The 25,117-nt window shown below is 35.9% G+C and overlaps 1 protein-coding gene across 2 annotated transcripts in view; it reads left to right on the top strand.

The window, feature by feature from the left end:
* The window catches only part of LOC106592571 (GTP-binding protein Rheb), a 58,909-nt gene that overhangs the window by 5,599 nt on the left and 28,193 nt on the right, over positions 1-25,117 (top strand). Inside the window, exons 3-5 of one of the 2 annotated variants that reach the window (XM_045694505.2) lie at positions 1,013-1,080; positions 1,462-1,544; positions 9,175-9,231. In XM_045694505.2, the coding sequence (XP_045550461.1) occupies positions 1,013-1,080; positions 1,462-1,544; positions 9,175-9,231 (208 nt within the window). The remainder of the gene's footprint in view (positions 1-1,012; positions 1,081-1,461; positions 1,545-9,174; positions 9,232-25,117) is intronic. The other variant, XM_045694506.2, reaches the window with a different exon arrangement.

The raw sequence follows: 25,117 nt of genomic DNA, 5'->3' as shown, positions 1-25,117 counted from the left end.
GTCATTCTCCACATCCTCCTCCTCCTCCTACACCTCGTTCTCCACATCCTCCCTCCTCCTACACCTCGTTCTCCACATCCTCCCTCTCCTTCTCAACCTACACGTCATTCTCCACATCCTCCCTCTCCTTCTCCTCCTACACCTCGTTCTCCACATTCCTCCTCCTCCTCGTTCTCCACATCCTCCTCCTCCTCGTTCTCCACATCCTCCTCCTCCTCCTTCTCCACATCCTCCTTCACATCCTCCTCCTACACCTCCTTCTCCACATCCTCATCCTCCTACACCTCCTTCTCCACATCCTCCTCCTCCTTCTCCACATTATTGTTCTCCACATCCCCCTCATCCTTCTCCTCCTCCTCCTCCTCCTCCACATTCTCTCCCCCCCCGTCTGCCAGAAGTCGTAAATTCACATTCCATGTTAGTCATTTAGCAGACTCTATGATCCAGATCCACTTACAGTAGTGAGTCATTTAGCAGACGCTCTTATCCAGAGCCACTTACAGTAGTGAGTCATTTAGCAGACTCTCTTATCCAGAGCCACTTACAGTGTGAGTCATTTAGCTGACGCTCTTATCCAGATCCACTTACAGTAGTGAGTCATTTAGCAGACTCTCTTATCCAGAGGGACTTACAGTAGTGAGTCATTTAGCAGACTCTCTGATCCAGATCCACTTACAGTAGTGCATTCATCTGAATATAGCTAGGTGAGACAACCACATACAGTATCACAGGCATATTAAGTCCATGTTTCCTCAATACAGTAGCTATCAGCAGCCAGAACCCTGTATGACAAGACCGATGTTAATTACTATGGAGACATCACTACACTTCAATTGACCGAGCAAGACTATACCAACAAAAAAGTTATTGAATGAAAAATAATACTCAGCTACTCTTTGCCCCAAAACAGCAGAGGTCCCTTCCCAGCTATTGGAGCACATCTCTATGCAGCCATAGACAACTCCTTCACAACATACAGGGGACTTTACTTTCTCTTCTCTCTTTGCCACAGCGTTTACCAAGATGATCACGATAAACGGACAAGAATACCACCTGCAGTTAGTAGACACAGCGGGACAGGTAGGAGTCTTACACCACAGCGATTTATCTTGAATCAACTTCAAAACCAGTATACAAGACCTTACATTTCTACATTGTCTCGTGATTGTAGTATCACCATTAGAATTGTAGAACACAGGCTACGTTCCAATACCCACACTAGAATGCGCCCTACCTCTAATTGTAATGCTTTCTCGCTACATTGCTTTACTCTTTTACACTAAGGCCTAGATTCTAAGAGGTATACTAGTATGGACATTGGACACTATGTTACAGTATAGGCTAAGCACTTATTTCACCCAGTCTCTGTCTCTCTTTCTCTCTCCCTTTCCTCTCTCTCTCTCTCTCCTTCCCCTTTTCCTCTCTCTCTCCTCTTCCTCTCTCCCTCTCCGTCTTTTCCAGGATGAATACTCTATATTTCCTCAGACCTATTCCATAGACATCAATGGTTACATCTTGGTCTACTCTGTCACGTCTAATAAAAGGTTAGTCAGCTATTTACTCTACTGTCTTTTAATGATCAGCCACTGGGCAGGTTTGTCTGTAGTAGGGGGTGATCAGCCACTGGGCAGGTTTGTCTGTAGTAGGGGGTGATCAGCCACTGGGCAGGTTTGTCTATAGTAGGGGGTGATCAGCCACTGGGCAGGTTTGTCTGTAGTAGGGGGTGATCAGCCACTGGGCAGGTTTGTCTGTGTAGGGGGTGATCAGCCACTGGGCAGGTTTGTCTGTAGTAGGGGGTGATCAGCCACTGGGCAGGTTTGTCTGTAGTAGGGGGTGATCAGCCACTGGGCGGGTTTGTCTGTAGTAGGGGGTGATCAGCCACTGGGCAGGTTTGTCTGTAGTAGGGGGTGATCAGCCACTGGGCAGGTTTGTCTGTAGTAGGGGGTGATCAGCCACTGGGCGGGTTTGTCTGTAGTAGGGGGTGATCAGCCACTGGGCAGGTTTGTCTGTAGTAGGGGGTGATCAGCCACTGGGCGGGTTTGTCTGTAGTAGGGGGTGATCAGCCACTGGGCAGGTTTGAACTTAAAAAAAAACAAAAAAATCTTAAGATTTGAATCAGACAACTTTGTGTCGGAGGTAAAACAAATGGAAGCATCATTACAAATGTTTGAGAGAGTTGTTGTTAAACAGGCTGATGTTTTAAAGTTGTTCAGGGGGTGTAACGCACACAGGCCCAGACAAAATAAGTGGACATGTGTTAAAGCATTGTGCTTGTAACAGCTGTCTTCAAGAATGGACCAAGGCGCAGCGGGAATGTGGATACTCATATTTTAATTCAAAAGAGTAAGGCATCCACAGGAAAAAACAATAAACAAGACAGCAACAGTTTTGCATGCTATCAAACGCACTGCAAAAACAACTACCCACAACCCCAAAGAAAAACACACACTCCTATATAGGACTCCCAATCAAAGGCAACTCAACACACCTGCCTTCAATTGGGAGTCCAATCACCCACACAACATTTAACAAACACAAACCCCCTGCCACATCCTGACCAAGACTAACACAATTACGCCCTCTGCTGGTCAGGACGTGACAGTGCTGAACAATTGGCTGGTGTTTTTAAAGACATTTCCAATCCTCACTCGACCAGCAACACGTGCCAGTATTGTGTAAAAACTCAATAATTATACCAATTCCTAAAGCATCTAATCCCTCTGTGCTGAATGACTACCGCCCTGTTGCCTTGACATCCTTAGTAATGAAATGCCTTGAGAAACTTGTGAAAAGTCATATTCTCAGCATCACCCAGAAGCTTCTCAACCTATTTCAGTTTGCCTATCAGCCTAGCAGAGGAGTTGATGATGCCATTCTTACCATCCTTAACATGGTCTATAGACATCTAGAGGGTGTACTCTCCTTAACATGGTCTATAGACATCTAGAGGGTGTACTCTCCTTAACATGGTCTATAGACATCTAGAGGGTGTACTCTGCTTAACATGGTCTACAGACATCTAGAGGGTGTACTCTCCTCAACATGGTCTATAGACATCTAGAGGGTGTACTCTCCTCAACATGGTCTATAGACATCTAGAGGGTGTACTCTGCTTAACATGGTCTATAGACATCTAGAGGGTGTACTCTCCTCAACATGGTCTATAGACATCTAGAGGGTGTACTCTCCTCAACATGGTCTATAGACATCTAGAGGGTGTTCTCCTTAACATGGTCTATAGACATCTAGAGGGTGTACTCTCCTTAACATGGTCTATAGACATCTAGAGGGTGTACTCTCCTCAACATGGTCTATAGACATCTAGAGGGTGTACTCTCCTTAACATGGTCTATAGACATCTAGAGGGTGTACTCTCCTTAACATGGTCTATAGACATCTAGAGGGTGTACTCTCCTCAACATGGTCTATAGACATCTAGAGGGTGTTCTCCTTAACATGGTCTATAGACATCTAGAGGGTGTACTCTCCTTAACATGGTCTATAGACATCTAGAGGGTGTACTCTCCTTAACATGGTCTATAGACATCTAGAGGGTGTACTCTCCTTAACATGGTCTATAGACATCTAGAGGGTGTACTCTCCTTAACATGGTCTATAGACATCTAGAGGGTGTACTCTCCTTAACATGGTCTATAGACATCTAGAGGGTGTACTCTCCTTAACATGGTCTATAGACATCTAGAGGGTGTACTCTCCTCAACATGGTCTATAGACATCTAGAGGGTGTACTCTCCTTAACATGGTCTACAGACATCTAGAGGGTGTACTCTCCTCAACATGGTCTACAGACATCTAGAGGGTGTACTCTCCTTAACATGGTCTATAGACATCTAGAGGGTGTACTCTCCTCAACATGGTCTACAGACATCTAGAGGGTGTACTCTCCTTAACATGGTCTATAGACATCTAGAGGGTGTATTCTCCTCAACATGGTCTATAGACATCTAGAGGGTGTACTCTCCTTAACATGGTCTATAGACATCTAGAGGGTGTACTCTCCTCAACATGGTCTATAGACATCTAGAGAGTACCAAATCGCATGTTAAGGTTCTGTTTGTTGACTTTTCTTCTGCCTTCAACACAATCCAGCCCTACATTCTGGCACAGAGACTCATTCGGGACTTCTCCTTAGATGGGGGGGCTGGTTTTGTGGCTGTTGGACATCCTGAGCCAACGCTCAAAGCGAGTCAAAATAGGTCCCCACGTGTCGGACATACGCAATACCAACACAGGCTCTCCTCAGGGATGTGTTTTGTCCCCACTCCAACAACAACACAGGCTCTCATAGTGTCACACATACTGTCATACATGCTGTTATACATAAATACTGTAATACATGCTGTCATGGATACTGTCATACATAAATACTGTCATACATGCTTCCATACATACTGTCAAACATACTGTCATACATAAATACAGCAAACTTTATGGAAATGAATATTTGTGTCATTCTCAAAACTTTTGGCCACGACTGTACTATACTGACTCTGTTTTACAACTCTTTCATTGAGAGTATTTGAACTTTTTGTATTGTTTGTTGTTTTGGCAATGCCACTGTCAGACAGAGAAATATGCTGAGAAGGATTATCACCACAGCAAGCAAGGTACTTGGAGTCAAACAGACATACCTGGATAAGATCTTTAAGGTCAGGGCCCTCCGCAGGGGCACCCCTCAGCAGGAAAAACACAACTAGACAATCATTTGTGCCAGGTGTGATATCCCTCCTAAATAGCTCGGGCTAATGTTCCTATCGACTCAGTAAGGCCAGCAGGCTAATGTTCCTATCGACTCAGTAAGGCCAGCCGGCTAGTCTTTACATTTTTTTTTTTATTGGTATGTAACTGTTATGAAAGTTGTATTGTTAATTTTGTTTTGTATCTATGACACTATGTATGACAGTATTTATGTATTACAGTATCTATGACAGTATGTATGACAGAATTTATGTATGACAGTATGTATGACAGTATCTATGACAGTATTTATTTATTACAGTATCTATGACAGTATCTATGACAGTATGTATGACAGTATTTATGTATTACACTATCTATGACTATGTATGACAGTATGTATGACAGTATTTATGTATTACATTATCTATGACCGTATGTATGACAGTATTTATGTATTACACTATCTATGACTATGTATGACAGTATGTATGACAGTATGTTTGACAGTATTTATGTATGACAGTATGTATGACAGTATGTATGACAGTATCTATGATAGTATTTATGTATTACAGTATCTATGACAGTATGTTTGACAGTATGTATGACAGTATTTATGTATGACAGTATCTATGACAGTATTTATATATTACAGTATCTATGACAGTATGTATCACAGTATGTTTGACAGTATGTATGACAGTATGTATGACAGTATTTATGTATTACAATATCTATGACAGTATGTATGACAGTATTTATGTATTACAGTATGTATGACTATGTATGACAGTATGTTTGACAGTATGTATGACAGTATGTATTTATTACAGTATCTATGACAGTATGTATGTATTACAGTATGTATGACAGTATTTATGTATTACACTATCTATGACAGTATGTATGACAGTATCTATGACAGTATTTATGTATTACAGTATGTATGACAGTATGTATGACAGTATGTATGTATGACAGTATATATGACAGTATGTATGACAGCATGTATGACAGTTTGTTTGACAGTATGTATTACAGTTTTTATGTATTACAGTATGTATGACAGTATGTATGATGTATGTATGTCAGTATTTATGTATGACAGTATGTATGGCAGTATTTATGTATGACAGTATCTATGACAGTATTTATGTATTACAGTATCTATGACAGTATGTATGACAGTATTTATGTATTACACTATCTATGACAGTATCTATGACAGTATTTATGTATTACAGTATCTATGACTATGTATGACAGTATGTATGACAGTATTTATGTATTACAATATCTATGACAGTATGTATGACAGTATTTATGTATTACAGTATTTATGACAGTATCTATGACAGCATTTATGACAGTATTTATGTATTACAGTATATATGACCGTATGTATTACAGTGTCTATGACAGTATGTATGACAGTATGTATGACAGTATTTATGTATGACAGTATGTATGACAGCATGTATGACAGTATGTATGACAGCATGTATGACAGTTTGTTTAACAGTATGTATTACAGTTTTTATGTATTACAGTATGTATGACAGTATTTATGTATTACAATATCTATGACAGTATGTATGACAGTATTTATGTATTACAGTATTTATGACAGTATGTATGACAGTATTTATGTATTACAGTATATATGACAGTATGTATTACAGTACCTATGACAGTATGTTTGACAGTATTTATGTATTACAGTATCTATGACAGTATGTATTACAGTATCTATGACAGTATGTATGACAGTGTTTACGTATGAAAGTATCTATGACAGTATTTATGTATGACAGTGTTTATGTTTGACAGTATGTTTGACAGTATGTATGACTGCATGTATGACAGTATCTATGACAGTATGTATGACAGAATGTTTGACAGTATGTATGACAATATGTATTTATGTATGACAGTATTTATGTATGACAGTATGTTTGACAGTATGTATGAAAGCTGGTATGACAGTATTTATGTATGACAGTATCTATGACAGTATGTATGACAGCCTGTATTACAGTATTTATGTATAACAGCATGTATGACAGTATGTATGACACTATGTTTGACAGCATGTATGACAGTATGTATTACAGTATGTATGACAGTATATATTACAGTATTTATGTATGACAGTATGTATTACAGTATGTATGACAGTATGTATTACAGTATTTATGTATGACAGCATGTATGACAGCATGTATGACAGCATGTACGACAGTATGTACGACAGCATGTACGACAGCATGTATGACAGTATGTATGTATGACAGCATGTATTACAGTATTTATGTATGACAGTATGTTTGACAGTATTTATGTATGACAGTATTTATGAATGATAGTATTTATGTTTGACAGTATGTATGACAGCATGTATGACAGTATTTATGTATGACAGTATTATGACAGTATGTATGACAGCATGTATGACAGTTTGTTTGACAGTATGTATTACAGTTTTTATGTATTACAGTATGTATGACAGTATTTATGTATTACAATATCTATGACAGTATGTATGACAGTATTTATGTATTACAGTATTTATGACAGTATCTATAACAGTATTTATGTATTACAGTATATATGACAGTATGTATTACAGTACCTATGACAGTATGTTTGACAGTATTTATGTATTACAGTATCTATGACAGTATGTATTACAGTATCTATGACAGTATGTATGACAGTGTTTACGTATGAAAGTATCTATGACAGTATTTATGTATGACAGTGTTTATGTTTGACAGTATGTTTGACAGTATGTATGACTGCATGTATGACAGTATCTATGACAGTATGTATGACAGAATGTTTGACAGTATGTATGACAATATGTATTTATGTATGACAGTATTTATGTATGACAGTATGTTTGACAGTATGTATGAAAGCTGGTATGACAGTATTTATGTATGACAGTATCTATGACAGTATGTATGACAGCCTGTATTACAGTATTTATGTATTACAGTATATATGACCGTATGTATTACAGTATCTATGACAGTATGTATGACAGTATGTATGACAGTATTTATGTATGACAGTATGTATGACAGCATGTATGACAGTATGTATGACAGCATGTATGACAGTTTGTTTGACAGTATGTATTACAGTTTTTATGTATTACAGTATGTATGACAGTATTTATGTATTACAATATCTATGACAGTATGTATGACAGTATTTATGTATTACAGTATTTATGACAGTATGTATGACAGTATTTATGTATTACAGTATATATGACAGTATGTATTACAGTACCTATGACAGTATGTTTGACAGTATTTATGTATTACAGTATCTATGACAGTATGTATTACAGTATCTATGACAGTATGTATGACAGTGTTTACGTATGAAAGTATCTATGACAGTATTTATGTATGACAGTGTTTATGTTTGACAGTATGTTTGACAGTATGTATGACTGCATGTATGACAGTATCTATGACAGTATGTATGACAGTATGTTTGACAGTATGTATGAAAGCTGGTATGACAGTATTTATGTATGACAGTATCTATGACAGTATGTATGACAGCCTGTATTACAGTATTTATGTATAACAGCATGTATGACAGTATGTATGACACTATGTTTGACAGCATGTATGACAGTATGTATTACAGTATGTATGACAGTATATATTACAGTATTTATGTATGACAGTATGTATTACAGTATGTATGACAGTATGTATTACAGTATTTATGTATGACAGCATGTATGACAGCATGTATGACAGCATGTACGACAGTATGTACGACAGCATGTACGACAGCATGTATGACAGTATGTATGTATGACAGCATGTATTACAGTATTTATGTATGACAGTATGTTTGACAGTATTTATGTATGACAGTATTTATGAATGATAGTATTTATGCTTGACAGTATGTATGACAGCATGTATGACAGTATTTATGTATGACAGTATGTATGACAGCATGTATGACGGTATGTTTGACAGTATTTATGTATTACAGTATCTATGACAGTATGTATTACAGTATTTATGTATGACAGTATGTATAACAGTATCTATGACAGTATGTTTGACAGTATCTATAACAGTATGCATGAGTGTATTTATGTATTACAGTATCTGTGACGGTATGTATTACAGTATCTATGACAGTATGTTTGACAGTATCTATGTATTACAGTATCTATGACAGTATGTATGACTGTATTTATGTATTACAGTATCTATGACAGTATGTATGACTGTATTTATGTATTACAGTATCTATAATAGTATGTATGGCAGTATGTTTGACAGTTTGTACGATTGTATGAATGACAGTATTTATGTATCACAGTATGTATGACAGTATGTATAACAGTATGTATAACAGTATGTATAACAGTATGTATGACTGTATGTATGACTGTATGTATGACATATTACTGTTTTTCTTCTCTTTCAGTTTTGAAGTAGTTCAGGTTATTCATGAAAAACTTCTGGATATGGTGGGGAAAGCTCAGTGAGTATCTACTGTAACCTGATGTATATTATTCCTCTACTGTAACCTTATGTATATTAATCCTCTACTGTAACCTGATGTATATTAACCCTCTACTGTAACCTGATGTATATTAATCCTCCTCTACTGTAACCTGATGTATATTAACCCTCTACTGTAACCTGATGTATATTAATCCTCTACTGTAACCTGATGTATATTAATCCTCCTCTACTGTAACCTGATGTATATTAACCCTCTACTGTAACCTGATGTATATTAATCCTCCTCTACTCTAACCTGATGTATATTAATCCTCCTCTACTGTAACCTGATGTATATTAATCCTCTACTGTAACCTGATGTATATTAATCCTCTACTGTAACCTGATGTATATTAATCCTCCTCTACTGTAACCTGATGTATATTAATCCTCCTCTACTGTAACCTGATGTATATTAACCCTCTACTGTAACCTGATGTATATTAATCCTCCTCTACTGTAACCTGATGTATATTAACCCTCTACTGTAACCTGATGTATATTAATCCTCTACTGTAACCTGATGTATATTAATCCTCTACTGTAACCTGATGTATATGAATCCTCTACTGTAACCTGATGTATATTAATCCTCTACTGTAACCTGATGTATATTAATCCTCTACTGTAACCTGATGTATATTAACCCTCCTCTACTGTAACCTGATGTATATTAACCCTCTACTGTAACCTGATGTATATTAATCCTCCTCTACTGTAATCTTATGTATATTAACCCTCTACTGTAACCTGATGTATATTAATCCTCCTCTACTATAACCTGATGTATATTAATCCTTCTCTACTGTAACCTGATGTATATTAATCCTCTACTGTAACCTGATGTATATTAATCCTCCTCTACTGTAACCTGATGTATATTAATCCTTCTCTACTGTAACCTGATGTGTATTCATCCTCTACTGTAACCTGATGTATATTAATCCTCTACTGTAACCTGATGTATATTAATCCTCTACTGTAACCTGATGTATATTAATCCTCCTCTACTGTAACCTGATGTATATTAACCCTCTACTGTAACCTGATGTATATTAATCCTCCTCTACTGTAACCTGATGTATATTAATCCTCCTCTTCTGTAACCTGATGTATATCAATCCTCTACTGTAACCTGATGTATATTAATCCTCCTCTACTGTAACCTGATGTATATTAATCCTCCTCTACTGTAACCTGATGTATATTAATCCTCTACTGTAACCTGATGTATATAAATCCTCTACTGTAACCTGATGTATATTAATCATCCTCTACTGTAACCTGATGTATATTATCCCTCTACTGTAACCTGATGTATATTAACCCTCTACTGTAACCTGATGTATATTAATCCTCTACTGTAACCTGATGTATATTAATCCTCTACTGTAACCTGATGTATATTAACCCTCTACTGTAACCTGATGTATATTAACCCTCCTCTACTGTAACCTGATGTATATTAATCCTCTACTGTAACCTGATGTATATTAACCCTCTACTGTAACCTGATGTATATTAGTCCTCTACTGTAACCTGATGTATATCAATCCTCTACTGTATCCTGATATATATTAATCCTCCTCTACTGTAACCTGATGTATATTAATCCTCCTCTACTGTAACCTGATGTATATTAACCCTCTACTGTAACCTGATGTATATTAACCCTCCTCTACTGTAACCTGATGTATATTAACCCTCTACTGTAACCTGATGTATATTAACCCTCCTCTACTGTAACCTGATGTATATTAACCCTCCTCTACTGTAACCTGATGTATATTAATCCTCTACTGTAACCTGATGTATATTAACCCTCTACTGTAACCTGGTGTATTTTAACCCTCTACTGTAACCTGATGTATATTAACCCTCTACTGTAACCTGATGTATATTAATCCTCCTCTACTGTAACCTGATGTATATTAATCCTCTACTGTAACCTGATGTATATTAATCCTCTACTGTAACCTGATGTATATTAATCCTCTACTGTAACCTGATGTATAATAACCCTCTACTGTAACCTGATGTATATTAATCCTCCTCTACTGTAACCTGATGTATATTAATCCTCTACTGTAACCTGATGTATATTAACCCTCCTCTACTGTAACCTGATGTATATTAACCCTCTACTGTAACCTGATGTATATTAACCCTCTACTGTAACCTGATGTATATTATCCCTCTACTGTAACCTGATGTATATTAAACCTCTACTGTAACCTTATGTATATTAATCCTCTACTGTAACCTGATGTATATTAACCCTCTACTGTAACCTGATGTATATTAATCCTCCTCTACTGTAACCTAATGTATATTAACCCTCTACTGTAACCTGATGTATATTAATCCTCTACTGTAACCTGATGTATATTAATCCTCCTCTACTGTAACCTGATGTATATTAACCCTCTACTGTAACCTGATGTATATTAATCCTCCTCTACTCTAACCTGATGTATATTAATCCTCCTCTACTGTAACCTGATGTATATTAATCCTCTACTGTAACCTGATGTATATTAATCCTCCTCTACTGTAACCTGATGTATATTAATCCTCCTCTACTGTAACCTGATGTATATTAACCCTCTACTGTAACCTGATGTATATTAATCCTCCTCTACTGTAACCTGATGTATATTAACCCTCTACTGTAACCTGATGTATATTAATCCTCTACTGTAACCTGATGTATATTAATCCTCTACTGTAACCTGATGTATATTAACCCTCTACTGTAACCTGATGTATATTAACCCTCTACTGTAACCTGATGTATATTAATCCTCTACTGTAACCTGATGTATATTAATCCTCTACTGTAACCTGATGTATATTAATCCTCTACTGTAACCTGATGTATATTAACCCTCCTCTACTGTAACCTGATGTATATTAACCCTCTACTGTAACCTGATGTATATTAATCCTCCTCTACTGTAATCTTATGTATATTAACCCTCTACTGTAACCTGATGTATATTAATCCTCCTCTACTATAACCTGATGTATATTAATCCTTCTCTACTGTAACCTGATGTATATTAATCCTCTACTGTAATCTTATGTATATTAACCCTCTACTGTAACCTGATCTATATTAATCCTCCTCTACTGTAACCTGATGTATATTAATCCTTCTCTACTGTAACCTGATGTGTATTAATCCTCTACTGTAACCTGATGTATATTAATCCTCTACTGTAACCTGATGTATATTAATCCTCTACTGTAACCTGATGTATATTAATCCTCCTCTACTGTAACCTGATGTATATTAACCCTCTACTGTAACCTGATGTATATTAATCCTCCTCTACTGTAACCTGATGTATATTAATCCTCCTCTTCTGTAACCTGATGTATATCAATCCTCTACTGTAACCTGATGTATATTAATCCTCCTCTACTGTAACCTGATGTATATTAATCCTCCTCTATTGTAACCTGATGTATATTAATCCTCTACTGTAACCTGATGTATATTAATCCTCTACTGTAACCTGATGTATATTAATCATCCTCTACTGTAACCTGATGTATATTATCCCTCTACTGTAACCTGATGTATATTAACCCTCTACTGTAACCTGATGTATATTAATCCTCTACTGTAACCTGATGTATATTAATCCTCTACTGTAACCTGATGTATATTAACCCTCTACTGTAACCTGATGTATATTAACCCTCCTCTACTGTAACCTGATGTATATTAATCCTCCTCTACTGTAACCTGATGTATATTAACCCTCTACTGTAACCTGATGTATATTAATCCTCTACTGTAACCTGATGTATATTAACCCTCTACTGTAACCTGATGTATATTATCCCTCTACTGTAACCTGATGTATATCAATCCTCTACTGTAACCTGATGTATATTAATCATCCTCTACTGTAACCTGATGTATATTATCCCTCTACTGTAACCTGATGTATATTAACCCTCTACTGTAACCTGATGTATATTAATCCTCTACTGTAACCTGATGTATATTAACCCTCTACTGTAACCTGATGTATATTAATCCTCTACTGTAACCTGATGTATATTAATCCTCCTCTACTGTAACCTGATGTATATTAACCCTCTACTGTAACCTGATGTATATTAACCCTCTACTGTAACCTGATGTATATTAATCCTCCTCTACTGTAACCTGATGTATATTAACCCTCCTCTACTGTAACCTGATGTATATTAATCCTCTACTGTAACCTGATGTATATTAATCCTCTACTGTAACCTGATGTATATTAACCCTCTACTGTAACCTGATGTATATTAACCCTCCTCTACTGTAACCTGATGTATATTAACCCTCTACTGTAACCTGATGTATATTAACCCTCCTCTACTGTAACCTGATGTATATTAACCCTCCTCTACTGTAACCTGATGTATATTAACCCTCCTCTACTGAAACCTGATGTATATTAACCCTCTACTGTAACCTGATGTATATTAACCCTCTACTGTAACCTGATGTATATTAATCCTCTACTGTAACCTGATGTATATTAACCCTCTACTGTAACCTGATGTATATTAGTCCTCTACTGTAACCTGATGTATATCAATCCTCTACTGTATCCTGATATATATTAATCCTCCTCTACTGTAACCTGATGTATATTAATCCTCCTCTACTGTAACCTGATGTATATTAACCCTCTACTGTAACCTGATGTATATTAACCCTCCTCTACTGTAACCTGATGTATATTAACCCTCTACTGTAACCTGATGTATATTAACCCTCCTCTACTGTAACCTGATGTATATTAACCCTCCTCTACTGTAACCTGATGTATATTAATCCTCTACTGTAACCTGATGTATATTAACCCTCTACTGTAACCTGGTGTATTTTAACCCTCTACTGTAACCTGATGTATATTAATCCTCCTCTACTGTAACCTGATGTATATTAATCCTCCTCTACTGTAACCTGATGTATATTAATCCTCTACTGTAACCTGATGTATATTAACCCTCTACTGTAACCTTATGTATATTAATCCTCTACTGTAACCTGATGTATATTAACCCTCTACTGTAACCTGATGTATATTAATCCTCCTCTACTGTAACCTGATGTATATTAACCCTCTACTGTAACCTGATGTATATTAATCCTCTACTGTAACCTGATGTATATTAATCCTCCTCTACTGTAACCTGATGTATATTAACCCTCTACTGTAACCTGATGTATATTAATCCTCCTCTACTCTAACCTGATGTATATTAATCCTCCTCTACTGTAACCTGATGTATATTAATCCTCTACTGTAACCTGATGTATATTAATCCTCCTCTACTGTAACCTGATGTATATTAATCCTCCTCTACTGTAACCTGATGTATATTAACCCTCTACTGTAACCTGATGTATATTAATCCTCCTCTACTGTAACCTGATGTATATTAACCCTCTACTGTAACCTGATGTATATTAATCCTCTACTGTAACCTGATGTATATTAATCCTCTACTGTAACCTGATGTATATGAATCCTCTACTGTAACCTGATGTATATTAATCCTCTACTGTAACCTGATGTATATTAATCCTCTACTGTAACCTGATGTATATTAACCCTCCTCTACTGTAACCTGATGTATATTAACCCTCTACTGTAACCTGATGTATATTAATCCTCCTCTACTGTAATCTTATGTATATTAACCCTCTACTGTAACCTGATGTATATTAATCCTCCTCTACTATAACCTGATGTATATTAATCCTTCTCTACTGTAACCTGATGTATATTAATCCTCTACTGTAATCTTATGTATATTAACCCTCTACTGTAACCTGATCTATATTAATCCTCCTCTACTGTAACCTGATGTATATTAATCCTTCTCTACTGTAACCTGATGTGTATTAATCCTCTACTGTAACCTGATGTATATTAATCCTCTACTGTAACCTGATGTATATTAATCCTCTACTGTAACCTGATGTATATTAATCCTCCTCTACTGTAACCTGATGTATATTAACCCTCTACTGTAACCTGATGTATATTAATCCTCCTCTACTGTAACCTGATGTATATTAATCCTCCTCTTCTGTAACCTGATGTATATCAATCCTCTACTGTAACCTGATGTATATTAATCCTCCTCTACTGTAACCTGATGTATATTAATCCTCCTCTATTGTAACCTGATGTATATTAATCCTCTACTGTAACCTGATGTATATTAATCCTCTACTGTAACCTGATGTATATTAATCATCCTCTACTGTAACCTGATGTATATTATCCCTCTACTGTAACCTGATGTATATTAACCCTCTACTGTAACCTGATGTATATTAATCCTCTACTGTAACCTGATGTATATTAATCCTCTACTGTAACCTGATGTATATTAACCCTCTACTGTAACCTGATGTATATTAACCCTCTACTGTAACCTGATGTATATTAACCCTCCTCTACTGTAACCTGATGTATATTAATCCTCTACTGTAACCTGATGTATATTAACCCTCTCTGTAACCTGATGTATATTAACCCTCTACTGTAACCTGATGTATATTAATCCTCTACTGTAACCTGATGTATATTAACCCTCTACTGTAACCTGATGTATATTAATCCTCCTCTACTGTAACCTGATGTATATTAGTCCTCTACTGTAACCTGATGTATATCAATCCTCTACTGTAACCTGATGTATATCAATCCTCTACTGTATCCTGATGTATATTAATCCTCCTCTACTGTAACCTGATGTATATTAATCCTCCTCTACTGTAACCTGATGTATATTAACCCTCTACTGTAACCTGATGTATATTAACCCTCCTCTACTGTAACCTGATGTATATTAACCCTCTACTGTAACCTGATGTATATTAACCCTCCTCTACTGTAACCTGATGTATATTAACCCTCCTCTACTGTAACCTGATGTATATTAACCCTCCTCTACTGTAACCTGATGTATATTAATCCTCTACTGTAACCTGATGTATGTTAATCCTCTACTGTAACCTGATGTATATTAATCCTAACCTGATGTATATTAACCCTCCTTTACTGTAACCTGATGTATATTAACCCTCCTCTACTGTAACCTGATGTATATTAATCCTCCTCTACTGTAACCTGATGTATATTAACCCTCTACTGTAACCTGATGTATATTAACCCTCCTCTACTGTACCCTGATGTATATTAACCCTCTACTGTAACCTGTTGTATATTAACCCTCTACTGTAACCTGATGTATATTAATCCTCTACTGTAACCTGATGCATATTAACCCTCTACTGTAACCTGATGTATATTAATCCTCTACTGTAACCTGATGTATATTAACCCTCTACTGTAACCTGATGTATATTAACCCTCTACTGTAACCTGATGTATATTAATCCTCTACTATAACCTGATGTATATTAATCCTCTACTGTAACCTGATGTATATGAATCCTCTACTGTAACCTGATGTATATTAATCCTCTACTGTAACCTGATGTATATTAACCCTCCTCTACTGTAACCTGATGTATATTAACCCTCTACTGTAACCTGATGTATATTAACCCTCCTCTACTGTAACCTGATGTATATTAACCCTCCTCTACTGTAACCTGATGTATATTAACCCTCCTCTACTGTAACCTGATGTATATTAACCCTCCTCTACTGAAACCTGATGTATATTAACCCTCCTCTACTGTAACCTGATGTATATTAACCCTCTACTGTAACCTCATGTATATTAACCCTCTACTGTAACCTGATGTGTATTAATCCTCTACTGTAACCTGATGTGTATTAATCCTCCTCTACTGTAACCTGATGTATATTAATCCTCCTCTACTGTAACCTGATGTATATTAATCCTCTACTGTAACCTGATGTATATGAATCCTCTACTGTAACCTGATGTGTATTAATCCTCTACTGTAACCTGATGTATATTAACCCTCTACTGTAACCTGATGTGTATTAATCCTCTACTGTAACCTGATGTATATGAATCCTCCTCTACTGTAACCTGATGTATATTAACCCTCTACTGTAACCTGATGTATATTAATCCTCTACTGTAACCTGATGTATATTAATCCTCCTCTACTGTAACCTGATGTATATTAGTCCTCTACTGTAACCTGATGTATATCAATCCTCTACTGTATCCTGATATATATTAATCCTCCTCTACTGTAACCTGATGTATATTAATCCTCCTCTACTGTAACCTGATGTATATTAACCCTCTACTGTAACCTGATGTATATTAACCCTCCTCTACTGTAACCTGATGTATATTAACCCTCTACTGTAACCTGATGTATATTAACCCTCCTCTACTGTAACCTGATGTATATTAACCCTCCTCTACTGTAACCTGATGTATATTAATCCTCTACTGTAACCTGATGTATATTAACCCTCTACTGTAACCTGGTGTATTTTAACCCTCTACTGTAACCTGATGTATATTAACCCTCTACTGTAACCTGATGTATATTAATCCTCCTCTACTGTAACCTGATGTATATTAATCCTCTACTGTAACCTGATGTATATTAATCCTCTACTGTAACCTGATGTATATTAATCCTCTACTGTAACCTGATGTATAATAACCCTCTACTGTAACCTGATGTATATTAATCCTCCTCTACTGTAACCTGATGTATATTAATCCTCTACTGTAACCTGATGTATATTAACCCTCCTCTACTGTAACCTGATGTATATTAACCCTCTACTGTAACCTGATGTATATTAACCCTCTACTGTAACCTGATGTATATTATCCCTCTACTGTAACCTGATGTATATTAACCCTCTACTGTAACCTTATGTATATTAATCCTCTACTGTAACCTGATGTATATTAACCCTCTACTGTAACCTGATGTATATTAATCCTCCTCTACTGTAACCTAATGTATATTAACCCTCTACTGTAACCTGATGTATATTAATCCTCTACTGTAACCTGATGTATATTAATCCTCCTCTACTGTAACCTGATGTATATTAACCCTCTACTGTAACCTGATGTATATTAATCCTCCTCTACTCTAACCTGATGTATATTAATCCTCCTCTACTGTAACCTGATGTATATTAATCCTCTACTGTAACCTGATGTATATTAATCCTCCTCTACTGTAACCTGATGTATATTAATCCTCCTCTACTGTAACCTGATGTATATTAACCCTCTACTGTAACCTGATGTATATTAATCCTCCTCTACTGTAACCTGATGTATATTAACCCTCTACTGTAACCTGATGTATATTAATCCTCTACTGTAACCTGATGTATATTAATCCTCTACTGTAACCTGATGTATATGAATCCTCTACTGTAACCTGATGTATATTAACCCTCTACTGTAACCTGATGTATATTAACCCTCTACTGTAACCTGATGTATATTAACCCTCCTCTACTGTAACCTGATGTATATTAACCCTCTACTGTAACCTGATGTATATTAACCCTCCTCTACTGTAACCTGATGTATATTAACCCTCCTCTACTGTAACCTGATGTATATTAACCCTCCTCTACTGTAACCTGATGTATATTAATCCTCTACTGTAACCTGATGTATGTTAATCCTCTACTGTAACCTGATGTATATTAATCCTAACCTGATGTATATTAACCCTCCTTTACTGTAACCTGATGTATATTAACCCTCCTCTACTGTAACCTGATGTATATTAATCCTCCTCTACTGTAACCTGATGTATATTAACCCTCTACTGTAACCTGATGTATATTAACCCTCCTCTACTGTACCCTGATGTATATTAACCCTCTACTGTAACCTGTTGTATATTAACCCTCTACTGTAACCTGATGTATATTAATCCTCTACTGTAACCTGATGCATATTAACCCTCTACTGTAACCTGATGTATATTAATCCTCTACTGTAACCTGATGTATATTAACCCTCTACTGTAACCTGATGTATATTAACCCTCTACTGTAACCTGATGTATATTAATCCTCTACTATAACCTGATGTATATTAATCCTCTACTGTAACCTGATGTATATGAATCCTCTACTGTAACCTGATGTATATTAATCCTCTACTGTAACCTGATGTATATTAACCCTCCTCTACTGTAACCTGATGTATATTAACCCTCTACTGTAACCTGATGTATATTAACCCTCCTCTACTGTAACCTGATGTATATTAACCCTCCTCTACTGTAACCTGATGTATATTAACCCTCCTCTACTGTAACCTGATGTATATTAACCCTCCTCTACTGAAACCTGATGTATATTAACCCTCCTCTACTGTAACCTGATGTATATTAACCCTCTACTGTAACCTCATGTATATTAACCCTCTACTGTAACCTGATGTGTATTAATCCTCTACTGTAACCTGATGTGTATTAATCCTCCTCTACTGTAACCTGATGTATATTAATCCTCCTCTACTGTAACCTGATGTATATTAATCCTCTACTGTAACCTGATGTATATGAATCCTCTACTGTAACCTGATGTGTATTAATCCTCTACTGTAACCTGATGTATATTAACCCTCTACTGTAACCTGATGTGTATTAATCCTCTACTGTAACCTGATGTATATGAATCCTCCTCTACTGTAACCTGATGTATATTAACCCTCTACTGTAACCTGATGTATATTAATCCTCTACTGTAACCTGATGTATATTAATCCTCCTCTACTGTAACCTGATGTATATTAGTCCTCTACTGTAACCTGATGTATATCAATCCTCTACTGTATCCTGATATATATTAATCCTCCTCTACTGTAACCTGATGTATATTAATCCTCCTCTACTGTAACCTGATGTATATTAACCCTCTACTGTAACCTGATGTATATTAACCCTCCTCTACTGTAACCTGATGTATATTAACCCTCTACTGTAACCTGATGTATATTAACCCTCCTCTACTGTAACCTGATGTATATTAACCCTCCTCTACTGTAACCTGATGTATATTAACCCTCTACTGTAACCTGATGTATATTAATCCTCCTCTACTGTAACCTGATGTATATTAATCCTCCTCTTCTGTAACCTGATGTATATCAATCCTCTACTGTAACCTGATGTATATTAATCCTCCTCTACTGTAACCTGATGTATATTAATCCTCCTCTACTGTAACCTGATGTATATTAATCCTCTACTGTAACCTGATGTATATAAATCCTCTACTGTAACCTGATGTATATTAATCATCCTCTACTGTAACCTGATGTATATTATCCCTCTACTGTAACCTGATGTATATTAACCCTCTACTGTAACCTGATGTATATTAATCCTCTACTGTAACCTGATGTATATTAATCCTCTACTGTAACCTGATGTATATTAACCCTCTACTGTAACCTGATGTATATTAACCCTCCTCTACTGTAACCTGATGTATATTAATCCTCTACTGTAACCTGATGTATATTAACCCTCTACTGTAACCTGATGTATATTAGTCCTCTACTGTAACCTGATGTATATCAATCCTCTACTGTATCCTGATATATATTAATCCTCCTCTACTGTAACCTGATGTATATTAATCCTCCTCTACTGTAACCTGATGTATATTAACCCTCTACTGTAACCTGATGTATATTAACCCTCCTCTACTGTAACCTGATGTATATTAACCCTCTACTGTAACCTGATGTATATTAACCCTCCTCTACTGTAACCTGATGTATATTAACCCTCCTCTACTGTAACCTGATGTATATTAATCCTCTACTGTAACCTGATGTATATTAACCCTCTACTGTAACCTGGTGTATTTTAACCCTCTACTGTAACCTGATGTATATTAACCCTCTACTGTAACCTGATGTATATTAATCCTCCTCTACTGTAACCTGATGTATATTAATCCTCTACTGTAACCTGATGTATATTAATCCTCTACTGTAACCTGATGTATATTAATCCTCTACTGTAACCTGATGTATAATAACCCTCTACTGTAACCTGATGTATATTAATCCTCCTCTACTGTAACCTGATGTATATTAATCCTCTACTGTAACCTGATGTATATTAACCCTCCTCTACTGTAACCTGATGTATATTAACCCTCTACTGTAACCTGATGTATATTAACCCTCTACTGTAACCTGATGTATATTATCCCTCTACTGTAACCTGATGTATATTAAACCTCTACTGTAACCTTATGTATATTAATCCTCTACTGTAACCTGATGTATATTAACCCTCTACTGTAACCTGATGTATATTAATCCTCCTCTACTGTAACCTAATGTATATTAACCCTCTACTGTAACCTGATGTATATTAATCCTCTACTGTAACCTGATGTATATTAATCCTCCTCTACTGTAACCTGATGTATATTAACCCTCTACTGTAACCTGATGTATATTAATCCTCCTCTACTCTAACCTGATGTATATTAATCCTCCTCTACTGTAACCTGATGTATATTAATCCTCTACTGTAACCTGATGTATATTAATCCTCCTCTACTGTAACCTGATGTATATTAATCCTCCTCTACTGTAACCTGATGTATATTAACCCTCTACTGTAACCTGATGTATATTAATCCTCCTCTACTGTAACCTGATGTATATTAACCCTCTACTGTAACCTGATGTATATTAATCCTCTACTGTAACCTGATGTATATTAATCCTCTACTGTAACCTGATGTATATTAACCCTCTACTGTAACCTGATGTATATTAACCCTCTACTGTAACCTGATGTATATTAATCCTCTACTGTAACCTGATGTATATTAATCCTCTACTGTAACCTGATGTATATTAATCCTCTACTGTAACCTGATGTATATTAACCCTCCTCTACTGTAACCTGATGTATATTAACCCTCTACTGTAACCTGATGTATATTAATCCTCCTCTACTGTAATCTTATGTATATTAACCCTCTACTGTAACCTGATGTATATTAATCCTCCTCTACTATAACCTGATGTATATTAATCCTTCTCTACTGTAACCTGATGTATATTAATCCTCTACTGTAATCTTATGTATATTAACCCTCTACTGTAACCTGATCTATATTAATCCTCCTCTACTGTAACCTGATGTATATTAATCCTTCTCTACTGTAACCTGATGTGTATTAATCCTCTACTGTAACCTGATGTATATTAATCCTCTACTGTAACCTGATGTATATTAATCCTCTACTGTAACCTGATGTATATTAATCCTCCTCTACTGTAACCTGATGTATATTAACCCTCTACTGTAACCTGATGTATATTAATCCTCCTCTACTGTAACCTGATGTATATTAATCCTCCTCTTCTGTAACCTGATGTATATCAATCCTCTACTGTAACCTGATGTATATTAATCCTCCTCTACTGTAACCTGATGTATATTAATCCTCCTCTATTGTAACCTGATGTATATTAATCCTCTACTGTAACCTGATGTATATTAATCCTCTACTGTAACCTGATGTATATTAATCATCCTCTACTGTAACCTGATGTATATTATCCCTCTACTGTAACCTGATGTATATTAACCCTCTACTGTAACCTGATGTATATTAATCCTCTACTGTAACCTGATGTATATTAATCCTCTACTGTAACCTGATGTATATTAACCCTCTACTGTAACCTGATGTATATTAACCCTCCTCTACTGTAACCTGATGTATATTAATCCTCCTCTACTGTAACCTGATGTATATTAACCCTCTACTGTAACCTGATGTATATTAATCCTCTACTGTAACCTGATGTATATTAACCCTCTACTGTAACCTGATGTATATTATCCCTCTACTGTAACCTGATGTATATCAATCCTCTACTGTAACCTGATGTATATTAATCATCCTCTACTGTAACCTGATGTATATTATCCCTCTACTGTAACCTGATGTATATTAACCCTCTACTGTAACCTGATGTATATTAATCCTCTACTGTAACCTGATGTATATTAACCCTCTACTGTAACCTGATGTATATTAATCCTCTACTGTAACCTGATGTATATTAATCCTCCTCTACTGTAACCTGATGTATATTAACCCTCTACTGTAACCTGATGTATATTAACCCTCTACTGTAACCTGATGTATATTAATCCTCCTCTACTGTAACCTGATGTATATTAACCCTCCTCTACTGTAACCTGATGTATATTAATCCTCTACTGTAACCTGATGTATATTAATCCTCTACTGTAACCTGATGTATATTAACCCTCTACTGTAACCTGATGTATATTAACCCTCCTCTACTGTAACCTGATGTATATTAACCCTCTACTGTAACCTGATGTATATTAACCCTCCTCTACTGTAACCTGATGTATATTAACCCTCCTCTACTGTAACCTGATGTATATTAACCCTCCTCTACTGAAACCTGATGTATATTAACCCTCTACTGTAACCTGATGTATATTAACCCTCTACTGTAACCTGATGTATATTAATCCTCTACTGTAACCTGATGTATATTAACCCTCTACTGTAACCTGATGTATATTAGTCCTCTACTGTAACCTGATGTATATCAATCCTCTACTGTATCCTGATATATATTAATCCTCCTCTACTGTAACCTGATGTATATTAATCCTCCTCTACTGTAACCTGATGTATATTAACCCTCTACTGTAACCTGATGTATATTAACCCTCCTCTACTGTAACCTGATGTATATTAACCCTCTACTGTAACCTGATGTATATTAACCCTCCTCTACTGTAACCTGATGTATATTAACCCTCCTCTACTGTAACCTGATGTATATTAATCCTCTACTGTAACCTGATGTATATTAACCCTCTACTGTAACCTGGTGTATTTTAACCCTCTACTGTAACCTGATGTATATTAATCCTCCTCTACTGTAACCTGATGTATATTAATCCTCCTCTACTGTAACCTGATGTATATTAATCCTCTACTGTAACCTGATGTATATTAACCCTCTACTGTAACCTTATGTATATTAATCCTCTACTGTAACCTGATGTATATTAACCCTCTACTGTAACCTGATGTATATTAATCCTCCTCTACTGTAACCTGATGTATATTAACCCTCTACTGTAACCTGATGTATATTAATCCTCTACTGTAACCTGATGTATATTAATCCTCCTCTACTGTAACCTGATGTATATTAACCCTCTACTGTAACCTGATGTATATTAATCCTCCTCTACTCTAACCTGATGTATATTAATCCTCCTCTACTGTAACCTGATGTATATTAATCCTCTACTGTAACCTGATGTATATTAATCCTCCTCTACTGTAACCTGATGTATATTAATCCTCCTCTACTGTAACCTGATGTATATTAACCCTCTACTGTAACCTGATGTATATTAATCCTCCTCTACTGTAACCTGATGTATATTAACCCTCTACTGTAACCTGATGTATATTAATCCTCTACTGTAACCTGATGTATATTAATCCTCTACTGTAACCTGATGTATATGAATCCTCTACTGTAACCTGATGTATATTAATCCTCTACTGTAACCTGATGTATATTAATCCTCTACTGTAACCTGATGTATATTAACCCTCCTCTACTGTAACCTGATGTATATTAACCCTCTACTGTAACCTGATGTATATTAATCCTCCTCTACTGTAATCTTATGTATATTAACCCTCTACTGTAACCTGATGTATATTAATCCTCCTCTACTATAACCTGATGTATATTAATCCTTCTCTACTGTAACCTGATGTATATTAATCCTCTACTGTAATCTTATGTATATTAACCCTCTACTGTAACCTGATCTATAT

The sequence above is a fragment of the Salmo salar genome, chromosome 14 (assembly GCF_965601325.2).
Source record: "Salmo salar chromosome 14, fSalSal1, whole genome shotgun sequence".
NCBI classification, from domain to species: domain Eukaryota; kingdom Metazoa; phylum Chordata; class Actinopteri; order Salmoniformes; family Salmonidae; genus Salmo; species Salmo salar.
The sequence above is the reverse complement of the archived record's forward strand: the minus strand, read 5'-3'. Positions and strand labels throughout refer to the sequence as shown.